General features: G+C 42.5%; 1 protein-coding gene across 1 annotated transcript; it reads left to right on the top strand.

The window, feature by feature from the left end:
• The first annotated feature begins 20,918 nt into the window (after positions 1-20,918).
• On the top strand, positions 20,919-21,683 carry LOC138877354 (uncharacterized). The gene has a single exon (XM_070156958.1). The coding sequence runs from the start codon at positions 20,919-20,921 to the stop codon at positions 21,681-21,683; it is 765 nt and encodes a 254-aa protein (XP_070013059.1).
• The last annotated feature ends 449 nt before the right edge of the window (positions 21,684-22,132 follow it).

Raw genomic sequence — 22,132 nt, 5'->3', positions numbered from 1 at the left:
CACCCATCGATGAACCGTATTCTACTTTGTTCCCAAATCTGGTCCAGTTGGGTTTCCTGCAGCCAGTCCCTCAGACAAGGCACAATCCGGCATCACCTACTTACAAAGCCGGTGTTAGGTGCGCCTATCATTCAGGAGCAGAAGGGCACGGTACAAATGACTGCTGGGCTTTGAGAAGGGTAGTCAAGAATTTAATAGAGCAGGGGAAAATAGTACTAAGGGACGAGGAGGTCCCAAACGTGACTAACAATCCGTTGCTAGCTCACAATAACGGGCCGCTGATCGGAATGATTTGTGAGGACAAAGAATTTGATCCTGCTTTAAAAGCTATAATCGCCATCGTCGACGCAGGGAAAAAGCCTGAAACAGCCCCGAAGCTAGAAAAAGGGGAAAAGAAGGTCAGTACTGTCAAGGGCGAGCCCGAAGAGAAGGTGGAGAGAAAGACGGTGCCTGTGAAGAATGGAGTTCTTTACGTCCCACGAGGTCGAGCAGAGAAGCCGCAGAGTTTCGAAGTCAAAAGGGCAAAACCAATGTACGTACCAAAAGGGGCCTATGTGGTCCGGGGAACGATTCAACCACCTCGGCTGAATGAGCCGGTGGTTATCGGACGCGTGCCACAAAAGCCGATGACCAACCCGTCCACAGTGCCATGGAACTATCAAAGAACGTTGGTTACGTACAAAGGCAGGGAGGTCACGGGAGAACTTCCAGAAAATACTTTCATTGGAAGGTATTCGAACACTCAAGAGCTAAACAACGCCACACGGAGACACTTCCCACCAAAGAAGCCTGTAAGTGTTGAAGAAGCGGAAGTTTTCTTCCAAAAGATGAAAATGCCAGACTACGAAGTGGTAGATCAACTACACAAGTGCCCCGAGCAAGTGTCCATGCTATCTCTGCTGATGAAGTCGGCTGAACACCAAAAGATCTTGCTCAAGACCCTGAACGAAGCATACGTACCAGTTGAAACCTCAGTCGAACAACTGGAACGAATGACGGAGAGGTTCTTCGCCGTTAACCAGGTTTCTTTCAGCAAGAACGATTTACCCCCAGAGGGAGCGGCTCACAACAAAGCCTTGCATCTGACAGTTAAATGCGAAGACTACTACGTCAAGCGGGTAATGTTGGATGGAGGTTCAGGTGTTGACATCTGTCCGCTCTCTACGCTACAGAGAATAGAGATTGGGACCGGAAGAATCCGCCCCAATAATGTCTGCGTAAGGGCTTTTGATGGAGTCAACATGGACACCCTCGGGGAAATAGACTTGGTGTTGACTATAGGACCAGTGGAGTTTGAAATAACTTTCCAGGTGCTTGACATGGATACGTCCTATAATTTTCTCCTCGGCAGACCTTGGATTCATGCGGCAGGAGCTGTGCCTTCCACTCTTCACCAAATGGTGAAGTTTGAATACGAAGACCGGGAAATTGTGGTCCACGGAGAAGACGAACAGTCTATTTATCGGGACCCATCCATCCCATATCTTGAACCAAGGGAAGGGAGCGAGCACACGGTTTATCAGGCTTTCGAAGTTGTGCTAGCAGAGCAGTATGAAGAGGGAAGACCTTGCCCCTAACCTTTCTTGTCTAACGCCTCAATCATGGTGGCTAAAGAGATGATCCGACACGGATTCAGGCTAGGGAAAGGGCTCGGACGAACATTGCAAAGAATAACGGAACCCATCACCTTGCCTTCCGCCAAGAAACTTTTTGGGATAGGTTTTCAACCCACTCCAGAAGATGAAGAGTGGGCAAAGAAGAGGAAAAATGAGGGTTGGAAACTGCCTCGGCCATTGCCGGACTTATATGAAACATTCGTCGGACCAAAATACACTGAAGAAGAAAACGATGAGGTTTTCACGGCCGAGGAAATCGAGGAGATATGTGGGGTAATGAGAGAAATGCTCTACGAAGCTCACATGGTTCAACCAGGAGAAGACACCAGCACCGCTGAGATGCTATATGTGGGGCCAAACGCCAAGCTTTGAAACTGGGAGGCCACGCCATTCCCTACTAGACAGAAGTCCGGGTAGACCTGTCCTGCCACCTTTCCTGCATCACGAGTTATCCCCAGGATATAACTTGGATGTTTTTCCCTTCAATTGTTGTTTTGAATTCCTGAGTTATAAACATTGTTATCTTCCAAATTCCAAGAAAATAAAAATCATTGTTTTCTCATTTTTTTTCCTTTGTTCTGATTTTGTTATTTTTCCTTTATCTTTCTTTCAGTCATAATAATGCGGCTGTAAATAATATGACATGCTTGCGGACTTCACGCCCAGATCACAACGAGCTATTTAATTGTAAAATAATGAACCAAGAACCAGAATATGACAAAGAAGAGGCTTTTAGGGAAATAAACCGAGAATTGGAACACTTTGAGAATAAACCTAAGCCAAATCTGAATGACACCGAACCGGTTAATTTGGGAAATCCTGAAGAAATCCGAGAGACCAAAATAAGCATTCACACAGACAAGAAAACGCGAGACGCGATAATTCAACTCCTTTTTGAATTTAAAGATGTGTTTGCTTGGTCATACGATGACATGCCAGGATTAGGTGTTGATCTAGTGGTTCATAAATTACCAATTCACCCTGATTGCCCTACAGTTCAACAAAAGTAAAGAAAGTTCAAAACTGAGGTCAGTGACAAAATTAAAGAAGAGATCACTAAGCAGCTGAAAACAGGAGTAATTCGGGTAGTCCAGTATACCACATGATTGGCAAATGTAGTTCCAGTGCCGAAAAAAGATGGAAAGACTCGGGTATGTGTGGATTATCGAGACTTGAATAGGGTGAGTCCAAAAGACAATTTCCCATTGCCCAACATCCACATCCTTGTTGATAATTACGCCAAACATGAGATACAGTCTTTTATAGATTGTTACGCTGGGTATCATCAGGTGTTGATGGATGAAGAAGACGCCGAGAAGACTGCCTTCGCTACACCTTGGGGCACTTACTGTTATCGGGTTATGCCATTTGGTCTGAAGAATGCTGGGGCAACTTACATGAGGGCCATGACTGCCATTTTTCATGACATGATGCATCAAGAAATAGAGGTGTATGTGGACGACGTGATAGTCAAGTCCAGGACGCAGGATAATCACATCCAAGACTTGAGGAAGTTCTTAGAGAGACTGAGGAAGTACGACTTGAAGCTGAACCCAGCCAAATGCGCTTTCGGAGTCCCATCGGGCAAGCTTTTGGGCTTCATAGTAAGAAGGAGAGGCATCGAATTAGATCCAACAAAGATAAAATCCATCAGGGATCTACCTCCCCCAAGAACGAAGAAAGACGTGATGAGTTTGTTGGGCAGGTTAAACTATATTAGTCGATTCATTGCCCAGCTGACGAGCACGTGTGAGCCCATATTTAAGCTATTGAGGAAAGACGTGGCGATCAAATGGACGGCTGAGTGTCAAGAAGCTTTTGACAAAATCAAAGAATATCTTTCAAATCCCCCAGTTTTGGTCCCGCCAGAGCCAGAGAGACCACTGTTCTTGTATTTGACAGTCTTGGAAAATTCTTTCGGTTGCGTCCTCGGGCAACATGACATAACTGGAAAGAAGGAACAAGCGATCTACTACTTGAGCAAGAAATTCACCGGCTACGAGGACAAGTACACTCTGCTAGAAAGAACGTGTTGTGCTTTGACGTGGGTTGCTCAAAAGTTGAGACATTATCTCCAAGCTCACACTACTTACCTCATAAGCAGACTAGATCCTTTGAAGTATATATTTCAGAAACCAATGCCTACTGGAAGACTGGCCAAGTGGAAAATCTTGCTTACTGAATTTGACATAGTCTATGTCACCCGCACGGCAATGAAAGCCCAGGCGTTAGCCGATCATTTGGCCGAAAACCCGGTTGATGAAGAATACCGACCATTGAGTACTTATTTTTCGGACGAAGAAATAAACACCGTAAAAGTAGTCTCGGAAAACGCTCATGTTTGGAAGATGTTCTTTGATGGGGCCGTAAATGCCAAAGGTGTAGGAATCAGGGCAATTTTGATCTCGCCCTCTGGTCAGCATTATCCTGCCATAGCTAGACTGCGTTTCTTTTGCACGAACAATATAGCTGAGTATGAAGCCTGCATCATGGGCATGCATATGGCGATCGATCAGGATGTCGAAGATTTATTGATTATGGGAGATTCTGACCTGATTATCCGGCAAGCCCAAGGTGAATGGGAAACTCGGGATATCAAGCTTATTCCTTACCGACAGCACGTGGAGGACCTCGGCAAGCATTTTAAATCAATAGAGTTCAGGTATATCCCGCGGTGTCACAATGAACTAGCGGATGCGCTTGCTACCTTGGCTTCGATGCTACCCTACCCAGGCAACGCCCATGTCGATCTCTTGGAAATCCAAATCAGGGAGAGACACGGTTACTGTAACGTAATCGAGGCAGGATCGTGTATACATCCATGGTACCATGATATCAAGAGGTTCTTGAAGACACAAGAATACCCCGAACATGCTACTGGAGATCAAAAAAGAACCATTAGGCGGCATGCAAGTGGTTTCTTTTTGAGCGGCGAGTTGTTGTATAAGAGGACCACAGACCTTAATCTGCTAAGATGTGTTGACGCCGAGGAGGCGGGAAGAATCATGCACGAAGTACACGCAGGAGTGTGCGGGCCCCACATGAACGGGTATGTTTTAGCAAAGAAAATCCATCGAGCAGGTTATTACTGGATGACCATGGAAAAGGACTATTTTAGCTTCGTTCGAAAGTGTCATCAGTGTCAGGTGCACGGCGATTTGATTCATGCTCCCCCCACAGAGCTACATCCCATGTCTGCACCTTGGCCATTCGTTGCATGGGGTATGGATGTCATTGGTCCGATTGAGCCAAAGGCCTCAAACGGACACAGATTTATATTGGTTGCTATCGACTACTTCACAAAATGGGTGGAAGCTGTCACTCTTAAGTCAGTCACTAAAAAGGCTGTAGTGGATTTTGTGCATTCAAATCTTATTTGTCGTTTTGGTATTCCTGCGACTATCATCACAGATAACGCGGCAAACCTGAATAGTCACTTGATGGGGGATGTATGCGAACAGTTCAAAATAACGCATAGGAACTCCACTCCATATCGGCCCAAGGCCAATGGCGTTGTGGAAGCAGCAAACAAGAACATCAAGAAGATTTTGAGGAAGACGATCCAGAGTTCCCGACAGTGGCACGAGCAGTTACCCTTCGCATTGTTGGGATATCGCACTACGGTACGCACGTTGGTAGGAGAAACCCTTTATCTTTTGGTTTATGGGACCGAGGCTGTGATACCAGCAGAGGTAGAAATTCCTTCGCTCTGAACCATTGTCGAAGCAGAAATCGAAGATAGCGAATGGGTTAAGACTCGATTGGAGTAGTTGACTTTGATCGACGAGAAACGAATGGCTGCGGTTTGTCACGGGCAATTGTACCAACGAAGAATGGCCCGTGCTTACAACAAGAAAGTCCGACCCAGGAATTTTGAAGTCGGTCAACTGGTATTAAGGCGCATTCTGCCACATCACCAGGAAGCAAAAGGGAAATTTGCTCCAAATTGGAAAGGCCCATACATCATCAGGAAGATATTGCCGAGAGGAGCATTGTATCTAGGTGATATTGAAGGAAATGATCCTGAAACAGCAGTGAATGCGGATGCAGTCAAAAGGTACTATGTCTGAGTTATACTCCAGTGGTCCTAACACATTTGAAATGATGAAGGTTTTATTCCCACTACCCCAAACACTATCAACTCTCTCTACAAGCCCTTTGAGCCGGTTATATTTCTTTGGCTACCTATCAAAAAAAAAAAAAAAAGGGAAGAAAACAAACAAAACAAAACATTGATTGGCCTGAACTACGTCTGACTTGATTCCGAAAGGATACGTAGGCAGCCTCTCTCTGAGGTTCAGTCACACTAACAATAAAATCCCATTTACCCTGAAATCGAAACCGGCGCACACCGAACGACTTAGAAGTTGTAGTGTCATCCCCCATTCTTTACCAAGCACAAGTCCTTTAGATCAATTACAAAAGGTAGGGGAGCCAAGAGATATCATGATTGAAGGCCGGTACATTCAGAATTGAGAGAAATAAAACGAGAGAGTCTTGTCGGTGAAAACCTTCGGGCACCGCGAGGAGACGGGAGTAGAGAGACCAAAATGAGAGAGCTTGTTTAGTAAAAACTCGCAAAGAGTACTATCAAGCGACGACAGGAAGAGAGATGAGAGAGGTCAACTAGCGAAAACCCGCAAAGGGCGCTGTCGGCCGAAAGGATGACTCCACCTCAGGAAGTTTCGGCAAAGTTCCACCGGTTTGGAAACATAGATCCATTTTGGTTCATGAGGAAATGCAAGTTCAAAGGTCAGGCGTCCAGTCCAAAAAGCATGTCATGTCCATTTAAAGTCAGCATGTTCCCTTCAGATAAGTCTTTCTTGTCCCGAAAGGGACACTTCTCTTCTAAAATTTGTTTCCTCCGTTCTTTGTTTTACTTTTCTTTGAATCCCTTTCATTTTGACTACAAGTTCCAGATATACTGGAAAGAATAGGTGGCAGGACCGGTTTCACGGAATTCCGTTTCGTAAGAAGTAAATACCCCGTTTCAGTGGTACGTTTGTCCAAACCCGATGGATCATGATGTTGGTTGCATTCGAAGTAGAGCCACACCCATATATATATATAAAAAAGGAGAGAAAGAGAAAGAGAGACAAATCCCCACAGGGTTTCCCTTTGTAAAAATCTCCACAGAGCCTCCCTTTGTAAAAATTCGCCAAAGAGTCCGCCCCAACAAATCCCCAGCGGGTCTGCTTTGTAAAAAATCCCCACAGAGTTCCCTTTAGACAAATCCCCACAGAGCTTTCCCTTGTACAAATCCCCACAGAATCTCCCCAATAAAAATCCCCACTGAAAATCTCCAAGCAGAACGGGATGAAAAAAACCAAAGCCTTACAAGGCAAATCATCACAAAATCTGGAAACACAAGTCTGAGTAGTCCAAAGGGTTTCGCCTGTGAATTCAATCAATAACAGAGTTTCTCAACAGAAATAAGGACGCGACAAAGCAACTGGAGCAATCAAGGTCACCGAACCAACCGCCGTTTCCGAACTGACAATTGTTCTTTGTTTGAAAAAGTGAAACAGGTGTGACCCAAAGCAACCGCACAAGAAGCAGTTTGTCGCCAGAAAAGAAAAGAAATACATGAGTGCAAGAAATGACTTGGCGATAAGGAATCTACTCAAAAGGGAAGTTTCCACAGAATTCTCTTTTACATTTTACTAAAACAAGAAAACTCAAAAAAAGGGGGTCAGTTTGTATCCCGAGCATTTTCCATTTAGCCAGCATTAGGGCTCCAACCCTGAACTGAGCATTTTCCTGTTAGCCAGCATTAGGGCTCCAACCCTGAACTGAGAATTTTTCATTTACCCAGCATTAGGGCTCCAACCCTGAACTGAGCATTTTTCCATTTAGCCAGCATTAGGGCTCCAACCCTGAACTGAGCATTTTCTGTTAGCCAGCATTAGGGCTCCAACCCTGAACTGAGCATTTTCCATTTAGCCAGCATTAGGGCTCCAACCCTGAACTGATCATTTTCCTGTTAGCTAACATTAGGGCTCCAACCCTGAACTGAGCATTTTCCATTTAGCCAGCATTAGGGCTCCAACCCAGAACTGAGCATTTTCTGTTAGCCAGCATTAGGGCTCTAACCCTGAACTGAGCATTTTTCCATTTAGCCAGCATTAGGGCTCCAACCCTGAACTGAGCATTTTCCATTTAGCCAGCATTAGGGCTCCAACCCTGAACTGAGCATTTTCCATTTAGCCAGAATTAGGGCTTCAACCCTGAACTGAGCATTTTTCTGTTAGCCAGCATTAGGGCTCCAACCCTGAACTGAGCATTTTCCATTTAGGCAGCACTAGGGCTCCAACCCTGAACTGAGCATTTTCCTGTTAGCCAGCATTAGAGCTCCAACCCTGAAATGAGCAGTTTCCATTTAGCCAGCATTAGGGCTCCAACCCTGAAATGAGCATTTTCTGTTAGCCAGCATTAGGGCTCCAACCCTGAACTGAGCATTTTCCATTTAGCCAGCATTAGGGCTCCAACCCTGAACTGAGCATTTTCCATTTAGCCAGCATTAGGACTCCAACCCTGAATTGAGCATTTTCTTCTTAGCCAGCATTAGGGCTCCAACCCTGAACTAAGCATTTTCCATTTAGCCAGCATTAGGGCTCCAACCCTGAACTGAGCATTTTCTGTTAGCCAGCATTAGGGCTCCAACCCTGAACTGAGCATTTTTCCATTTAGCCAGCATTAGGGCTCCAACCCTGAACTGAGCATTTTCTGTTAGCCAGCATTAGGGCTCCAACCCTGAACTGAGCATTTTCCATTTAGCCAGCATTAGGGCTCCAACCCTGAACTGAGCATTTTTCTGTTAGCCAGCATTAGGGCTCCAACCCTGAACTGAGCATTTTTCCATTTAGCCAGCATTAGGGCTTCCAACCCTGAACTGAGCATTTTCCTGTTAGCCAACATTAGGGCTCTAACCCTGAACTGAGCATTTGCCAGCATTAAGGCTCCAACCCTGAACTGAGCATTTTCCATTTAGCCAGCATTAAGGCTCCAACCCTGAACTGAGCATTTTTCCTGTTAGCCAGCATTAGGGCTCCAACCCTGAACTGAGCATTTTCCATTTAGCCAGCATTAGGGCCCCAACCCTGAACTGAACATTTTTACCTTTGGCAACATTAAGGCTCCACCCTCTGAGGTGCGTTTTGCAGACTAGTTTTTCTTATCCCCGCATCAGTGCTGTAGATTATTATGGCAATTAACTCCCGAAATTTTCCTAGTGAAACTGGGGCAGAAAAATTTCGTTCGTTTGTTTTGTTTTGTCTCGGCAGGATTGGCCTCGAGGCGCATGGATCGAGACGACCTACGGGATGAGTCTCAATCCGGAATAAAGAAAAGAAGAAAAAGACAAAAAGAAGATGTTCCGAGACATTGGAACAAACAAAGGGCGGATCACTCCAAAATTTAATCAAGGTCCCGACTCAGCCAATCCCGTCTCACTCAATATCGCAGAAATAAACAGGCGCCTACAATTTGCAAGCATCAAGATTTGGATCGGAGTCTACGAGCAGAATCAGCCAAGACCCAAGATCAAGTTGCAAAAGAATTATAGATAGGAATCTTGTAACTAGCAGTTTACAGGCATAAATAATTAGTTCAGTTTCAATTTCCTTTAGTTGTAATAAGGCGGTCAGTAAAGCAGTAGTGGAAACAGCAACAGCAGTAACGACAAGCATTGCAATCCCATGGTAGTCCCAGCTACCAAATATTTCTCGAACTACATTGACCGGATTCCTGTTTAGCCCAGGATATGTAGGAAATCTTTGAAGCGAAGATTCGGTCAAATATTTCAAAAAGCGCTTCACATGGAGTATTCCAATATGCAAAATCGCTCATATCCGCTTACTTTATCTTTGTACTGAAACTCTTTGTGTTTTCGCACAAAGAGGGGCAGCTGTGAGCACGTGATTTTTGTTTACACGACAATTACTCCAAAAGAAATCAAAATAATAACAAATGGCTTTGCCGTATAATTTTTGGAATTTACGTGGCATTTTTGTTAGCTATTTGTGGTTTTGTCCGTGTCCATTTAGTCTTATCAAACAAAAATACGAAAAAATATGTCGTGTGTAATTAAACCATATTTCGGTTATTAAAAGGAAAATCATAAAATATGCAGCTGTTATTCTATTTGTCGTCCTTGAGTGATTTTATTTTTTATTGAATATTAATGTGTGTGATAGTTGTTTAATAATTGTATAGTTTTTGTTTTACAATTTAGGTAGGATTTTTAGAAATTAAAGAAGAAAAGAAAGGGGTTTCCGGATTGGGCCAGTTTGAACTAAATAAGAACAGGCCCAAACCCAAGATAACCCAATCCAAATTCTCTTTTTGCCCGGTCCAATTGAGCTGGCCACACGACTATCCAAACGATGTCGTTGTGCCACCTTCAATCTGGACCGTTAATCTCACTAGATTGACGGTCCAGATCACTCACCCATAACCCCATATCCGACCCGTTACCCGGACCAACCCCGACCCCAATACTAAACCAAACGACACCGTTTGATTGACCCTTGGATCCAGGCCGTTGATCTCGCTTGATCTAACGGCCAAGATCAAACCGCCCATCCCGTATATAAACCCTCATCTCGTACCCCGCCCCTATCCAAGCACCCCTCCCTCATCCTCATCTCCCTCACCAGACCCCAAACCCCACGGAACCCTGGCAAGCCCCCCTTTCCCCTCACCATAAACCCGGCGGCAAGGACGCCGGTGACCCCCACCTTAACACCCTAGGACCACCTCGACCCCTTGAACACAGATCCACTAACCGTGGGTCTCGAATCCTCCCCCACCATCTCGAATCTTCATTTGAAGATTTGAGCCGGACCTCGACCTACACCAAACCACCCTAGATTCACACTAGACAATCCCCTGACCTCCCTCGTGACCAAACCAAGCTTGGTTTGGTCCGGATCTACCCACAAATCCCAAAACCCCAAATCTGAAGATTCAAACCCTAGAGCACAATAATTTGTAAAGTCTGTCTAGATTTAACGGAAGTTCGAGGTCTAATAGACCCTAATCGAAGTGTTCTCAGCCGAGAACACCTCGATTAAGATCTGTTCGACCTCAAATGGGCAAATCAAGCTCGGGCCTGGGTCATCTGTGTTTAAGCTTTTTAGGTTTGTTCACTTTTCCCCTTTTGTTGTCTATTTTAGTTTAGATTAGTTTATCAGCCTGTTTATTTAGTTTGTTTGTTTATGTTGGGATTTCTGTTGTCAGTTTGTGCTCCATCTTCATAAGATCTTTTATTTGGTCGATTGTTTATTCTGTTATGTTGAATCCGTGTAGTAGTATACATATTTCAATTCGATTGATATCGTCGAACCAATAATGCCTGTAGTTTTCCCCTGTATCGTGCAAAATTGTCAAGAACAGTCTATGCCCTATTTGTGTTTGTTTGATCGACTGTTTGTTCTATGTTATAATTAGTATAGTCGATTCGATACGCGTCGTCAATTAGTTCAACCTTGAATGGTGATAATTTGACTCATGCTATCTAATTTGATTTACTGAGACATGGTTAAAACAACTGAGAATTGACTGTCATTGTGTGTTAGTCTGTTTAGCTAAGTCAGAAAGCATTTAAGAATTGATCTATAGCTGCAGTCTAGGTTAGATTTCAGACTTTGGTTTAAATTGATAGCATGTTCACCTAGTTTAGGTTTTGGGCAGCATGTGTTTTGTCAGTTGTTAAGGAATTAGAGTAAAATGGACAGCATGTGCTGTCAGAACACATCCCTGCTGCCCATACCTGTTCAAACTAATAAAATGATAAACCATTTTAATAAGAGAAGAGGGTCTGTCAGGGGAATCTTATGGGCTATCTTTTCTTTTAAACTGGTAAGTGGAAAAACAGAAGAGACCACATGGGAGGGGGTTCAGTTTGTCTAAGAGGCTGTTAAAGGGTCTGATAGGGGATAAATAGAGGGGTCTTTCCATTAGTTGAGCAGACACACATATAGACACATAGAGAGAAATAGATACACAGATTGGAGATACAGACAGAAGCTAAAAAACTAGACAGAAAAACAGTTCTGAATTAAGAGGTTTTCCAGATATAAAAAACAGTCCTGAAAAGAGAGAAATTTAGTTTTTGATTGGCAACATAATTCCATCAGGCTTTGGTTTAGTTTGAAGCCTCAGTAGTTGATACTGTTTCTTTTCTTGGTTTGACTCCAATTCAGTGAAACTTTTTCTGCAATCTACTGCTCCAACCTTGGTTCGAGTTCAAGTCCATTTTGAGTTTTGCATGCTGTTTGTTGCTACCTGGTTTTTCACAAATCTTTCGGGTTTCGTTTGAGTTGTTCCTGGGCACTTTGTTACTGTCACTGACTGTTGTACTTGTTGTTGTTGCTGCCTTTCCTGTTTGCTGCTGCTGCTAATTTCTCTGCCTTCTGTTTTCTCCTTTTGCATTTCAGCATCCAGGTACACACTTCTGAAACTATGGGTAGATGTAAGCTTGAATTGGAAGTTTGAATTGAAATAAACAAAGAAATGAAATGTTCATATGCTTTCCCGATGTCTGTGCTCAAGATGTAGTAATAGGATGAATGATAAAGTAGTTCGTGTTTGTTTAGGTTCATCCCAATTGTATTTACTTACCACGAATTGGAATGTACTCGAACTTTATTTTGGGACTGTTAATTAGTACAGTGCTAGATCAATTAGGCATATGTCCATGTGTTTTAGCAATTTAGTTTGATTGTTAATGATAACATAACACAGAATATTAGCAGGCATTTGTATGTATCCCGTTGGATTTTTGAACTGTTTTACCATGGTCCGGTTCAGTTTAATTCCAACGCATATGTCAAGCAAACTTCATATCACGTTAGTTAGTACCAATGGATTAACCATTAATGTCAACTCTCTCGTTTGAACTCCCTGTTTCAATATAGGTTTAATAGTGTAGTTTAATAATTAATGTTAGCATCGGCTCACCATTAGACGAAGTAGCTACTAATTTTATCGAATCGATAGGTTTTACATATTTGGAGTACGAATCAATGCTGCAGGGTTAAAAGCTTTAATCTAATAGGCGTGAATCTAGCAAGATGGCTTAAAATTTAGATCTAATAAACTTTCGAATAAACACTAAGACTCAAGGTTGATGCTTATTTTGACTAAGTCAAAAACAATTATTGGTCTATCCACATAATTATGTGAAGCTAATCTAGTTATAGAGTAATTAATCTTCTTTGAATATATTCTTTTGTCGATTTTGTACTCCCTTATAATTTCAAATTTTAAGTAATATTCTTTTCTGTTAACACTCGTCTTAATCTAGTATGTAAAATGATGTGCTTGTAGCATGTTTAGCTAAGTAAGATTTTCCTTTTTCTCTTCTTATTTTTAGAAACGAAATTAATAGAAATGTAGTCACTTTAGAATATCCTTAAAATAAATGAGACGAGCCTCGCCAAATAAAACGCAAATCGCGGGGCCCTCAATAATCGATCATAATAAATACTTGGAATTTGGGAATGACTGTTTAGTGAATTTCACTGTCTTCCCCAAAGATAACAACGCGTCAGACTCTTTAGGCGCGATTTAATCAAATTATATTCTTAAATTCGGGTGCGCATTTATGTGACCCAACTTCAAATCTCAACGGGGTCGAAATGTATTAATAATTACGGGCGTATTGATTGTGACGTGATTCGAGATGCATTTTCGCGACGTTGCAATTCCATAAAAAAAATGATAATAATAAAAGCTGTTTAAACTTAATAAAAGCACATAATTCATGACATGTATTTAAATCAGATATTTAGCCATTATAACAATTTAAGCGACCGTGCTAGAACCAAGGGATTCGAGGGTGCCTAACACCTTCCCTCGGGTCAACAGAATTCCTTACTTAGAATTTCTGGTTCGCAGACTTCATTTGGAAAGTCGAAAATTTCCTCGATTTGGGATTCAAGATAAACCGGTGACTTGGGACACCAAAAGCCAAACCTTTCCCAAGTGGCGACTCTGAATTAAATAAATAATCCCATTTCGAATATTGTCACTTAAGATGGAAAAACTCCCTCGCGCATTTAACCCTTCGGGGCCGGACGCGCAAAAAAGAGGTGTGACAATAAGCAACCTCCCCAACACTCCTCAATATCTCAAAAGGGCCAATAAACCTCGGACTCAACTTCCCTTTCTTCCTAAATCTCATAACGCCCTTCATAGGTGAAACCCGAAGCAGAACCCGCTCTCCAACCATATAGGAAACAACACGAACCTTCCGGTCCGCGTAACTCTTCTGTCTGGACTGGGCTGTACGGAGTCTATCCTGAATCACCTTAACCTTCTCCCAAGCATCCTGAACTAAGTCTGTGCCCAATAGCCTAGCCTCACCCGGCTCAAACCAACCCACCAGAGATCTACATCGCCTCCCATATAAAGCCTCATACGGTTCCATCTGAATGTTGGACTAATAACTGTTGTTGTAAGCTAACTCCGCCAATGGCAAGAACTGATCCCATGACCCTCCAAACTCGATCACACACGTATGGAGCATATCCTCAACAATCTGAATAGTGCGCTCAGACTGTCCGTCCGTCTGAGGGTAAAATGCTGCACTCAACTCCACCCAAGTACCTAACTCATGCTGAACGACTCTCCAGAATCGTGATGTAAACTGAGTACCTCTATCTGAAATGACTGACACTGGAATACCAACGAACAATTTTCCGGATATAAATCCCCGCTAACCACTCCGAAGAATAAGTAGTACACACAGGAATGAAACGACCGGACTTGGTCAGCCGATCCATAATCACCCAAATAGCATCAAACTTCCTCAAAGTCCGTGGGAGCCCAACTACAAAGTCCATAGTGATATGCTCCCACTTCCACTCCGGGATTTCTATCTACTGAAGAAACCCACCCGGTCTCTGGTGCTCATACTTCACCTGTTGACAGTTGAGGCACGGAGCTACGAATCCAACAGTATATTTCTTCATCCGCCTCCACCAATAGTGCTGCCTCAAATCCTGGTACATCTTCGCAGCACCCGGATGGATGGAATACCGCAAACTATAGGCCTCCTCTAGAATCAACTCTCGCAGCTCATCAACATTGGGTACACAAATCTGACCCTGCATTCTCAATACTCCACCATCACCAATAGTCACATCTCTGGCATCACCGTGCTGAACCTTGTCCTTGAGGACAAGCAAATGAGGGTCATCATACTGCCGCTCCCTGATACGATCAAATAAGGAAGACCGAGAAACCAGGCAAGCTAGAACCCAACTAGACTCCGTAAGATCCAATCTCACAAACTGGCTGGCTAAGGCCTGGACATTCATCGTCATAGGCCTCTTCGATGCTGATAAATAAGTCAAACTCCCCAAACTCTCCGCCCGGCGACTCAAGGCATCAGCCACTACATAGGCCTTGCTCGGGTGATACAAAATAGTGATGTCATAATCCTTCAGCAACTCCAACCTCCTTCTCTGGCGCAAATTTAGATCCTTTTGCTTGAACAAATGCTGCAAGCTTCGATGGTCAGTATAAATCTCACAGGGAACCCCGTATAAATAATGGCGCCAAAACTTTAGGGCGTGAACAATGGCAGCTAACTCAAGGTCGTGAACAGGGTAATTCTTCTTATGTATCTTCAACTGTCTGGACGCGTAGGCAATCACCCTATCATCCTGCATCAACACCGCTCCGAGGCCAATCCTCGAGGCATCACAATAGGCTGTATAAGACCCCAAACCTATATGCAATATCAAAAATAGGGTTGTAGTCAAAGCTATCTTGACCTTATGAAATCTCGCCTCACACTCCTCCATCTACTAAAATGGAGCACCCTTCTGTGTCAACCTAGTCATAGGGGCTGCAATCGATGAAAACCCCTCCACAAAACGACGGTAGTAGCCCGCCAAGCCAAGAAAACTGTGGATCTTTGTAGTTGAGGATGGTCTGGGCCAACTCTGCATCGCCTCTATCTTCTTTGGATCCACCTGAATACCCTCACTCGATACCACGTGGCCTAAGAATGCCATTGAATCCAACAAAAATTCACATTTCAAGAACTTAGCATATAACTTCTTCTCTCTCAGAGCCTAGAGCACTGTCCTTAGGTGCTGCTCATGATCTTTCCGACTCCGGGAATACACCACAATATCATCAATAAAGACAATGACGAATGAATCAAGATACGGCCGAAACACAATGTGCATCAAATGCATAAAGGCTATTGGGGCATTGGTCAGCCCAAATGACATGACGAGGAACTCGTAATGACCATACTGAGTTCGGAAAGCAGTCTTCGGGATATCTGGCTCCCGAATCTTCAACTGATGGTAACCTGAGCACAAATGAATCTTAGAAAACACCCGTGCTCCCTGAAGCTGGTCAAACAGATCATCAATACGAGGCAAAGAATAACGGTTCTTCACTGTAACCTTGTTCAACTAGCGGTAATCAATACACATACGCATATAGCCATCCTTTTTCTTCACAAACAAGACAGGAGCACCCCAAGGCGATACACTGGGCCGAATAAAACCCTTATGAGGCAATTTCTGTAATTGAGCTCTCAACTCCTTCAACTCAAGAAGATCCATACGATACGGAGGGATAGAAATGGGCTGAGTGACCGGCAACAGATCAATGCCAAAATCAATATCTCTATCAGGCAGCATGCCTGGAAGATCAAATGAAAACACATCGGGAAAATCCCGTACTACTGGGAGTGAATCAACTGAAAGGGTATCAATAATGACATCTCTCACATAAGCTAAATACGCGTCACACTCCTTCTCAACCATACGCTGAGCCTTAAGGAAAGAAATAACCCTACTGGGAGTGTGATCTAAAGTACCCCTCCACTCAACATGCGGTACCCCTGGCATAGCCAACATTACGGTTTTGGCGTGACAATCAAGAATAGCATAATGGGGCGACAACCAGTTCATGCCCAAGTTAATATCGAAGTCTACCATGCTGAGCAATAATAAATCGGCTCTGGTCTCAAAACCACTAAGAGCAACCAAACACGACCGATAAACGTGGTCCACAACAAGAGAATCCCCCACATGAGTAGAAACATAAACAGAGGAACTCAAAGAATCTCGAGGTACACCCAAATACGGAGCAAAATAAGAAGACACATAAGAGTAAATGGAGCCTAGATCGAATAGAACAGATGCATCTCTGTGACAAACTAATATCATACCTGTGATGACAGAATCAGAGGCAATAGCCTCGGTACGGGATAGAAGGGCATAATGTCCGGCATGGCCTTCCCCTCTAGCTGGCAGAGCAGGTGGGGTAGCAACTAGGGCTGCAACCACAGCCTGAGAACTCTGTGGGGCATGCTGTGAATGAGAAGTCTGTGGAGGTTCACTCCTCCCAAGTCTGGGGCAATCCCTCATCATATGGCATGTGTCACCACACTCAAAACAAGCTCTAGGAGGACGTGGTGACTGTGATTGGCTAGGGCCAAGTCTGTTGGACTGACCTCTCACTACAAGAAAAGTGCTAATTACATGGGGATTTTTACCTGGGGATTTATTCGCAGATAATACCTACGGATTTTCATGGGAAACATTAAAAATCCTAAATTTAAAATATGTTACCTGCGAAAAATATTTTTCTAGAAAAATCCGTAGGTAACTTTGGCGCCATTATGCACCAAAAATATTACCTGGGGAAACGAATTGGCAAGTAAATTTTCGTAAGAAAATTCGCAGGTAAATCAATAAAGAAAATGGAAAAAAATCCTATGTTAATCCAAAGGAAAATCCCTAGGTAATTCTACATGCGAATTTAGCTGGGGATATTTTTTTGGGTACTTACCTAGGGATTTGCTTATTTGAAAAATTACTTGGGGATATTGTTGTTGCGAATTTAGCTGGGAATTTTTTCTTGGGGATTTATTTGGGAATTCTCTTAGATGGGGAATTACCTAGGAATGTTATTAGTGCGGATTTAGCTAGGAATAATTTCTTGGGAATTTACTTGGGAATATTCTTACCTGGGAAATTACCTAGAGATTTTATCGACGTGAATTTGGTTAAAATATTTTTCTCGGGGATCTACTAATTTGGGGAATTACATAGAGATTTTATTATTGTAATTTTCCTGGAAATTTATTTTTGGTAATACAGCTTGGGATTTATCTAGAAATGTTATTATGTAAGAAATTAACTAGAGATTACTTGTGTGGATTACGTATGTGTTGACCACTTTCGTTTTTAACCACTTCTATCTCTTCTAATTTTTTAAATACAAATTAAATTTGACAAATTTTATATAACTTCTTATGGTCATGCTGTTTAGAAGATGGCGATAATAACTTAATTTTGTAAGATTGTTGCAAGAAGATCAAATAAGATCTCTATTCTTCTTTATATTTGGTTAACTAATACATAAAACCTTGAATTGGATATGATTTTTTATAATTTCTCGTTTATTGAGCGATGAAATTTTACTGCTTAACTACAAAATTTATCTGTCGCGATTTTTTTAGTTTATATGTCTAGAATGTACAGTACCTATACAATCATTTTCATACAAAGTTTATAATAAAAGAAGCGAATACGTGATAGATTATACTCTTTTAAAGTTATCTGAATTGTTTTCGTACTTAGCTAGGTCTTCTATTTTTTAAAAAAAAAAAACTAAATAGGATCACTATTTAATATTTTGAAGAGCTTATATTTTTAAATTTTATTTTATAACTCAAAACACATCCTTCCGTATTAATTTTATCTGTTATATATTTTTGTCGATTATTAAGGTAAATATTATTAAAACGTTGACTCTATATAAGACTTAATGATGTATATATTTGGATTGAACATTGCAAGCCATTAAGCATAACATAGTCCGTCACTAAATTTTAAAATAAATTTAATAAAAAAATAAGTATTAGTATAAATTTTTTTATTTTAATAACTAAAATTTTAATATGGTCAATAAAAAAGGATATAACAAAACTAAGATACAACTATATCTAGCATATTTCAGTTAATATCATCAGAAAATATATTAAATTATGCATAAGTGTACAATTTAAGTTTAATTTTTAAGCAAAGAAAAATATGTTACATTTATAAAAATATAACTAACTTTTTTATCGTATGTATGTTATTATTTTTACATGTATTTAAAATGATGAAATTTAATTGTAGTATGTATAAAATGATATTAGTTTGTAAATTTTAGTATTGGAACTTAATTTCAAGTGATCATATGATTTTACTTTTTAAATCATCTCTTGATTAACTTCTAACATATTAAAATAACTTAATCTTGTATATATGTTGTTAGGATTAACGAAATAAGTCTTTCCAATTGTGATGCACAATAATTCTTGTTAGTCAATATATTATTTATATAAAAAGAAATTAATGTGGTATTCCAGTAATACAAATGAAACTTAAAAAAAACTAAGAATATCATTAAACTAAAAGTAATATAATTGTAATTTAATTCACTTGCTTTTACTTCTAAAAATAATTTTTGTTTGATTTATGAAATCCTTAATTAATATATCCTTTTTCATAATAATAATAATAATAATAATAATAATAATAATAGGGAAACATTAAAATAGTACTACGTTGAAAGAGAAATTACAGTGGGGACATCTTGTCCCATATCGGCCAAGAGATGTCAAACTTCTCCGCTTTATAAGCTCACTGTTAGGACCTGATTCTTTGTCATCGGGCGTGGCACGACTGTGGCAAGGATTTGGGCGTAATGGCCTTATCATTGGCCTATGTGCGGGTAAAACGATCATGCGGGCGACGGACAAGACATTGTCATTGAGGGCTGTTGTGGGCAAGTATTGGCCAAGGCCTTGGGACAAGCAAGGCATGCTTGGCAAAGGCTTGACAAAGCTGCATGGGCAATGTTAGGGCGGCATGACACGGCATGCGCGCCAAAGTCAGTGGCACGACACTTTTGGGTTGTGGCAACTAAGTGCGGGCTAAGCTAAGGCAAGACGGAAATGCGGGATGATGTCAAAGGCTTTCAATAGCGAAGGCAAGACTATGTGAAGGAAAATACAAGCAATGGCACGAGGGAAATGAAGGTTGATATGGGCAAGGCAGAAATTGAGCCAAGACAGTGTGCGGGCGGCAGCGGCGTCGGGCGTGTGCGACAAAGTCATTGCAGTGGATTGCGGGCAAGGCATTGGCATGGAAGGAATGTCAAGATGGGCCAAGGCTAGGCGCAATGCCAACCTTGTGTGTGAATCAGCTGGCCAAGTGAAGATGGCACATGCAATGCACATGAAAAGTAGTTGGCGGTTACCTTGTCTTAACTTCCTTTATCCCATGATTTGATTATGCTTGTATCCATTATCCATTTCGTGTATATTGTGTCCTAAGTAGTTGGGGATGTCAACTACATGTTAGGAACAGATTTTTTCTTAGCCCGACAAGTGGCAAAAGCTGTAGACGACAAGTGTCATGTGTTGTCAAGTCTAAAGGCTGCCTATATGTTATAAATAGGACCTTTGTGACTTAGGCAGAAAAAAAGTGGTGAATTTCGTGTGAAATTATAAGTGGGAAATAAGAGTGAAACTTGAGGGTTTCAGTTGTTTCAAAAAGGGGATAAGGTTTGGCTTGGGCAGATCTTAGTGTTGGCCAAGAACGACTTGTGTTCTTCGTCAAAAGTGGGATGTGAGCGGACTGTGTTCATAGAAAAGTGAGGGTCCTTTGTATATTTTCAATATTAATGCAAAGGTTGGGATTTTCCCATATATTCTTGTGTTCTTATTGAGTTGCTGTCAAAATTTCATTTAAGCCAAACTTGCTGAAAATTGGCTAAGTGTTTAGAAAAGGCTAAGTCAAGTGTACGACTTGACTGCCGCGCGGGTGGGATTTCGGACTGACAGAAAACGCCCCCGTGACAACTGGTATCAGAGCCAGGCTTGCAAGTTCGTGGTAGTGGCGATGATCGGTGGAAGAATTCGTTGGGCTATTTGGGAACATGGTTGGTGGCACAAATGTGGAACTGCGTCAAAGAGTTGAGCAGTTGGAAACACTCGTTGGGCAGGCTCTTGAAGTAGATGGCGATTATTCTGTTCTTGGTAGAATGGCACGTTTGGAGGCAGATTATGCGGCGACACACGAGACAACGCTGGCAGAAATGGCCTTTGTACACCAAGAGAAAGAAGAACTGCGCGAGGAAGTGGTTCAACTTCGAAGGGAATTGCAAACTGTTGTCCCCAGAAGTGATGAACACACTAAATTGAGAATTCCGGAGCCAAAGGCATATGAGGGTGCAAGAAGTGCCAAATAATTGGAAAATTTCTTGTGGGATATGGAGCAGTATTTCCAGGCTGCACGTGTGACGGATGACGAAAAGGTGACGATCACACCAGTGTATTTGACTGGTGATGCAAAGGTGTGGTGGCGTACACGAATGGCAGAAACAGAAAGTGCTGGACTGCCCAAGATTGGAACTTGGGAGTTGCTGAACAAGGAATTAAAATCCCAATTCCTTCCAACTAATTCGTCGTGGTTGGCACAAGATGGACTGCGTCGCTTGAAACAAAGTGGCACGGTGAGGGAGTATGTCAAGGAATTTTTGTCCTTGATGCTGAATGTAAGTAATATGGCAGAGGAAGATAAGCTGCATTACTTCATGAGTGGATTAAAGGGCTGGGCGCAATTGGAGTTGAGAAGGCAGAATGTTGAATGCCTCTCTACTGCCATTGTTGCGGCAGATGCGTTGGCTGACCTAAACATAGGTGATGACCCTACTGGAACTTCGCATTCAAAGGCTGACGGGAAAGCTAGGGAATGGAAGAAAAGAGGGAAGGGCCAAGCTGCCGAAGATGAGGGCTTTGCCAAGAATGTGATACAAGAGAATCACAACGGCAAAGAAAGGAGCGGCAAGTTCAAAGGCTGCTTTACTTGTGGTGGACCACACTTGAAGAAGGACTGTCCGGTGCAGGCTAGGGTGAACGCTATGTTGGCTGCAGAGAAACAGGAACAAGTGGCGGAGGCAAATGCCATTGTGGCAGATGGGAATGGAGAACCAGGGGCGGTGTATGTCAACAACCCCTTGGGGTTGCTTCATTGAGTTGGCTCGACGAGGACGTCGATTTCAAAGGGTGCGGGTGGTTTGTTAGGACCTGATTCTTTGTCATCGGGCATGGCACGGCTGTGGAAAGGATTTGGGCATGATGGCCTTGTCATTGGCCTATGTGCGGGCAAAACGATCATGCGGGCGATGGACAAGACATTGTCATTGAGGGCTGTTGTGGGCACGTATTGGCCAAGGCCTTGGGACAGGCAAGACATGCTTGGCAAAGGCTTGACAAAGCTGCGTGGGCAATGTTAGGGCGGCATGCCACGGCATGCGCGCCAAAGTCAGTGGCACGACACTTTTGGGTTGTGGCAGCTAGGTGCGGGCTAAGCTAAGGCAAGACGGAAATGCGGGATGATGGAAAAGGCTTTCAATAGCGAAGGCAAGGCTATGTGAAGGAAAATACAAGCAATGGCACGAGGGAAATGAAGGTTGACATGGGC

The sequence above is a fragment of the Nicotiana sylvestris genome, chromosome 9 (assembly GCF_000393655.2).
Source record: "Nicotiana sylvestris chromosome 9, ASM39365v2, whole genome shotgun sequence".
Taxonomy (NCBI): domain Eukaryota; kingdom Viridiplantae; phylum Streptophyta; class Magnoliopsida; order Solanales; family Solanaceae; genus Nicotiana; species Nicotiana sylvestris.
The sequence above is the reverse complement of the archived record's forward strand: the minus strand, read 5'-3'. Positions and strand labels throughout refer to the sequence as shown.

Bases quoted from the DNA above. Each gene is read 5' to 3' on its own strand.
- LOC138877354 (XM_070156958.1), top strand. From the start codon at position 20,919: ATGGAGCAGTATTTCCAGGCTGCACGTGTGACGGATGACGAAAAGGTG.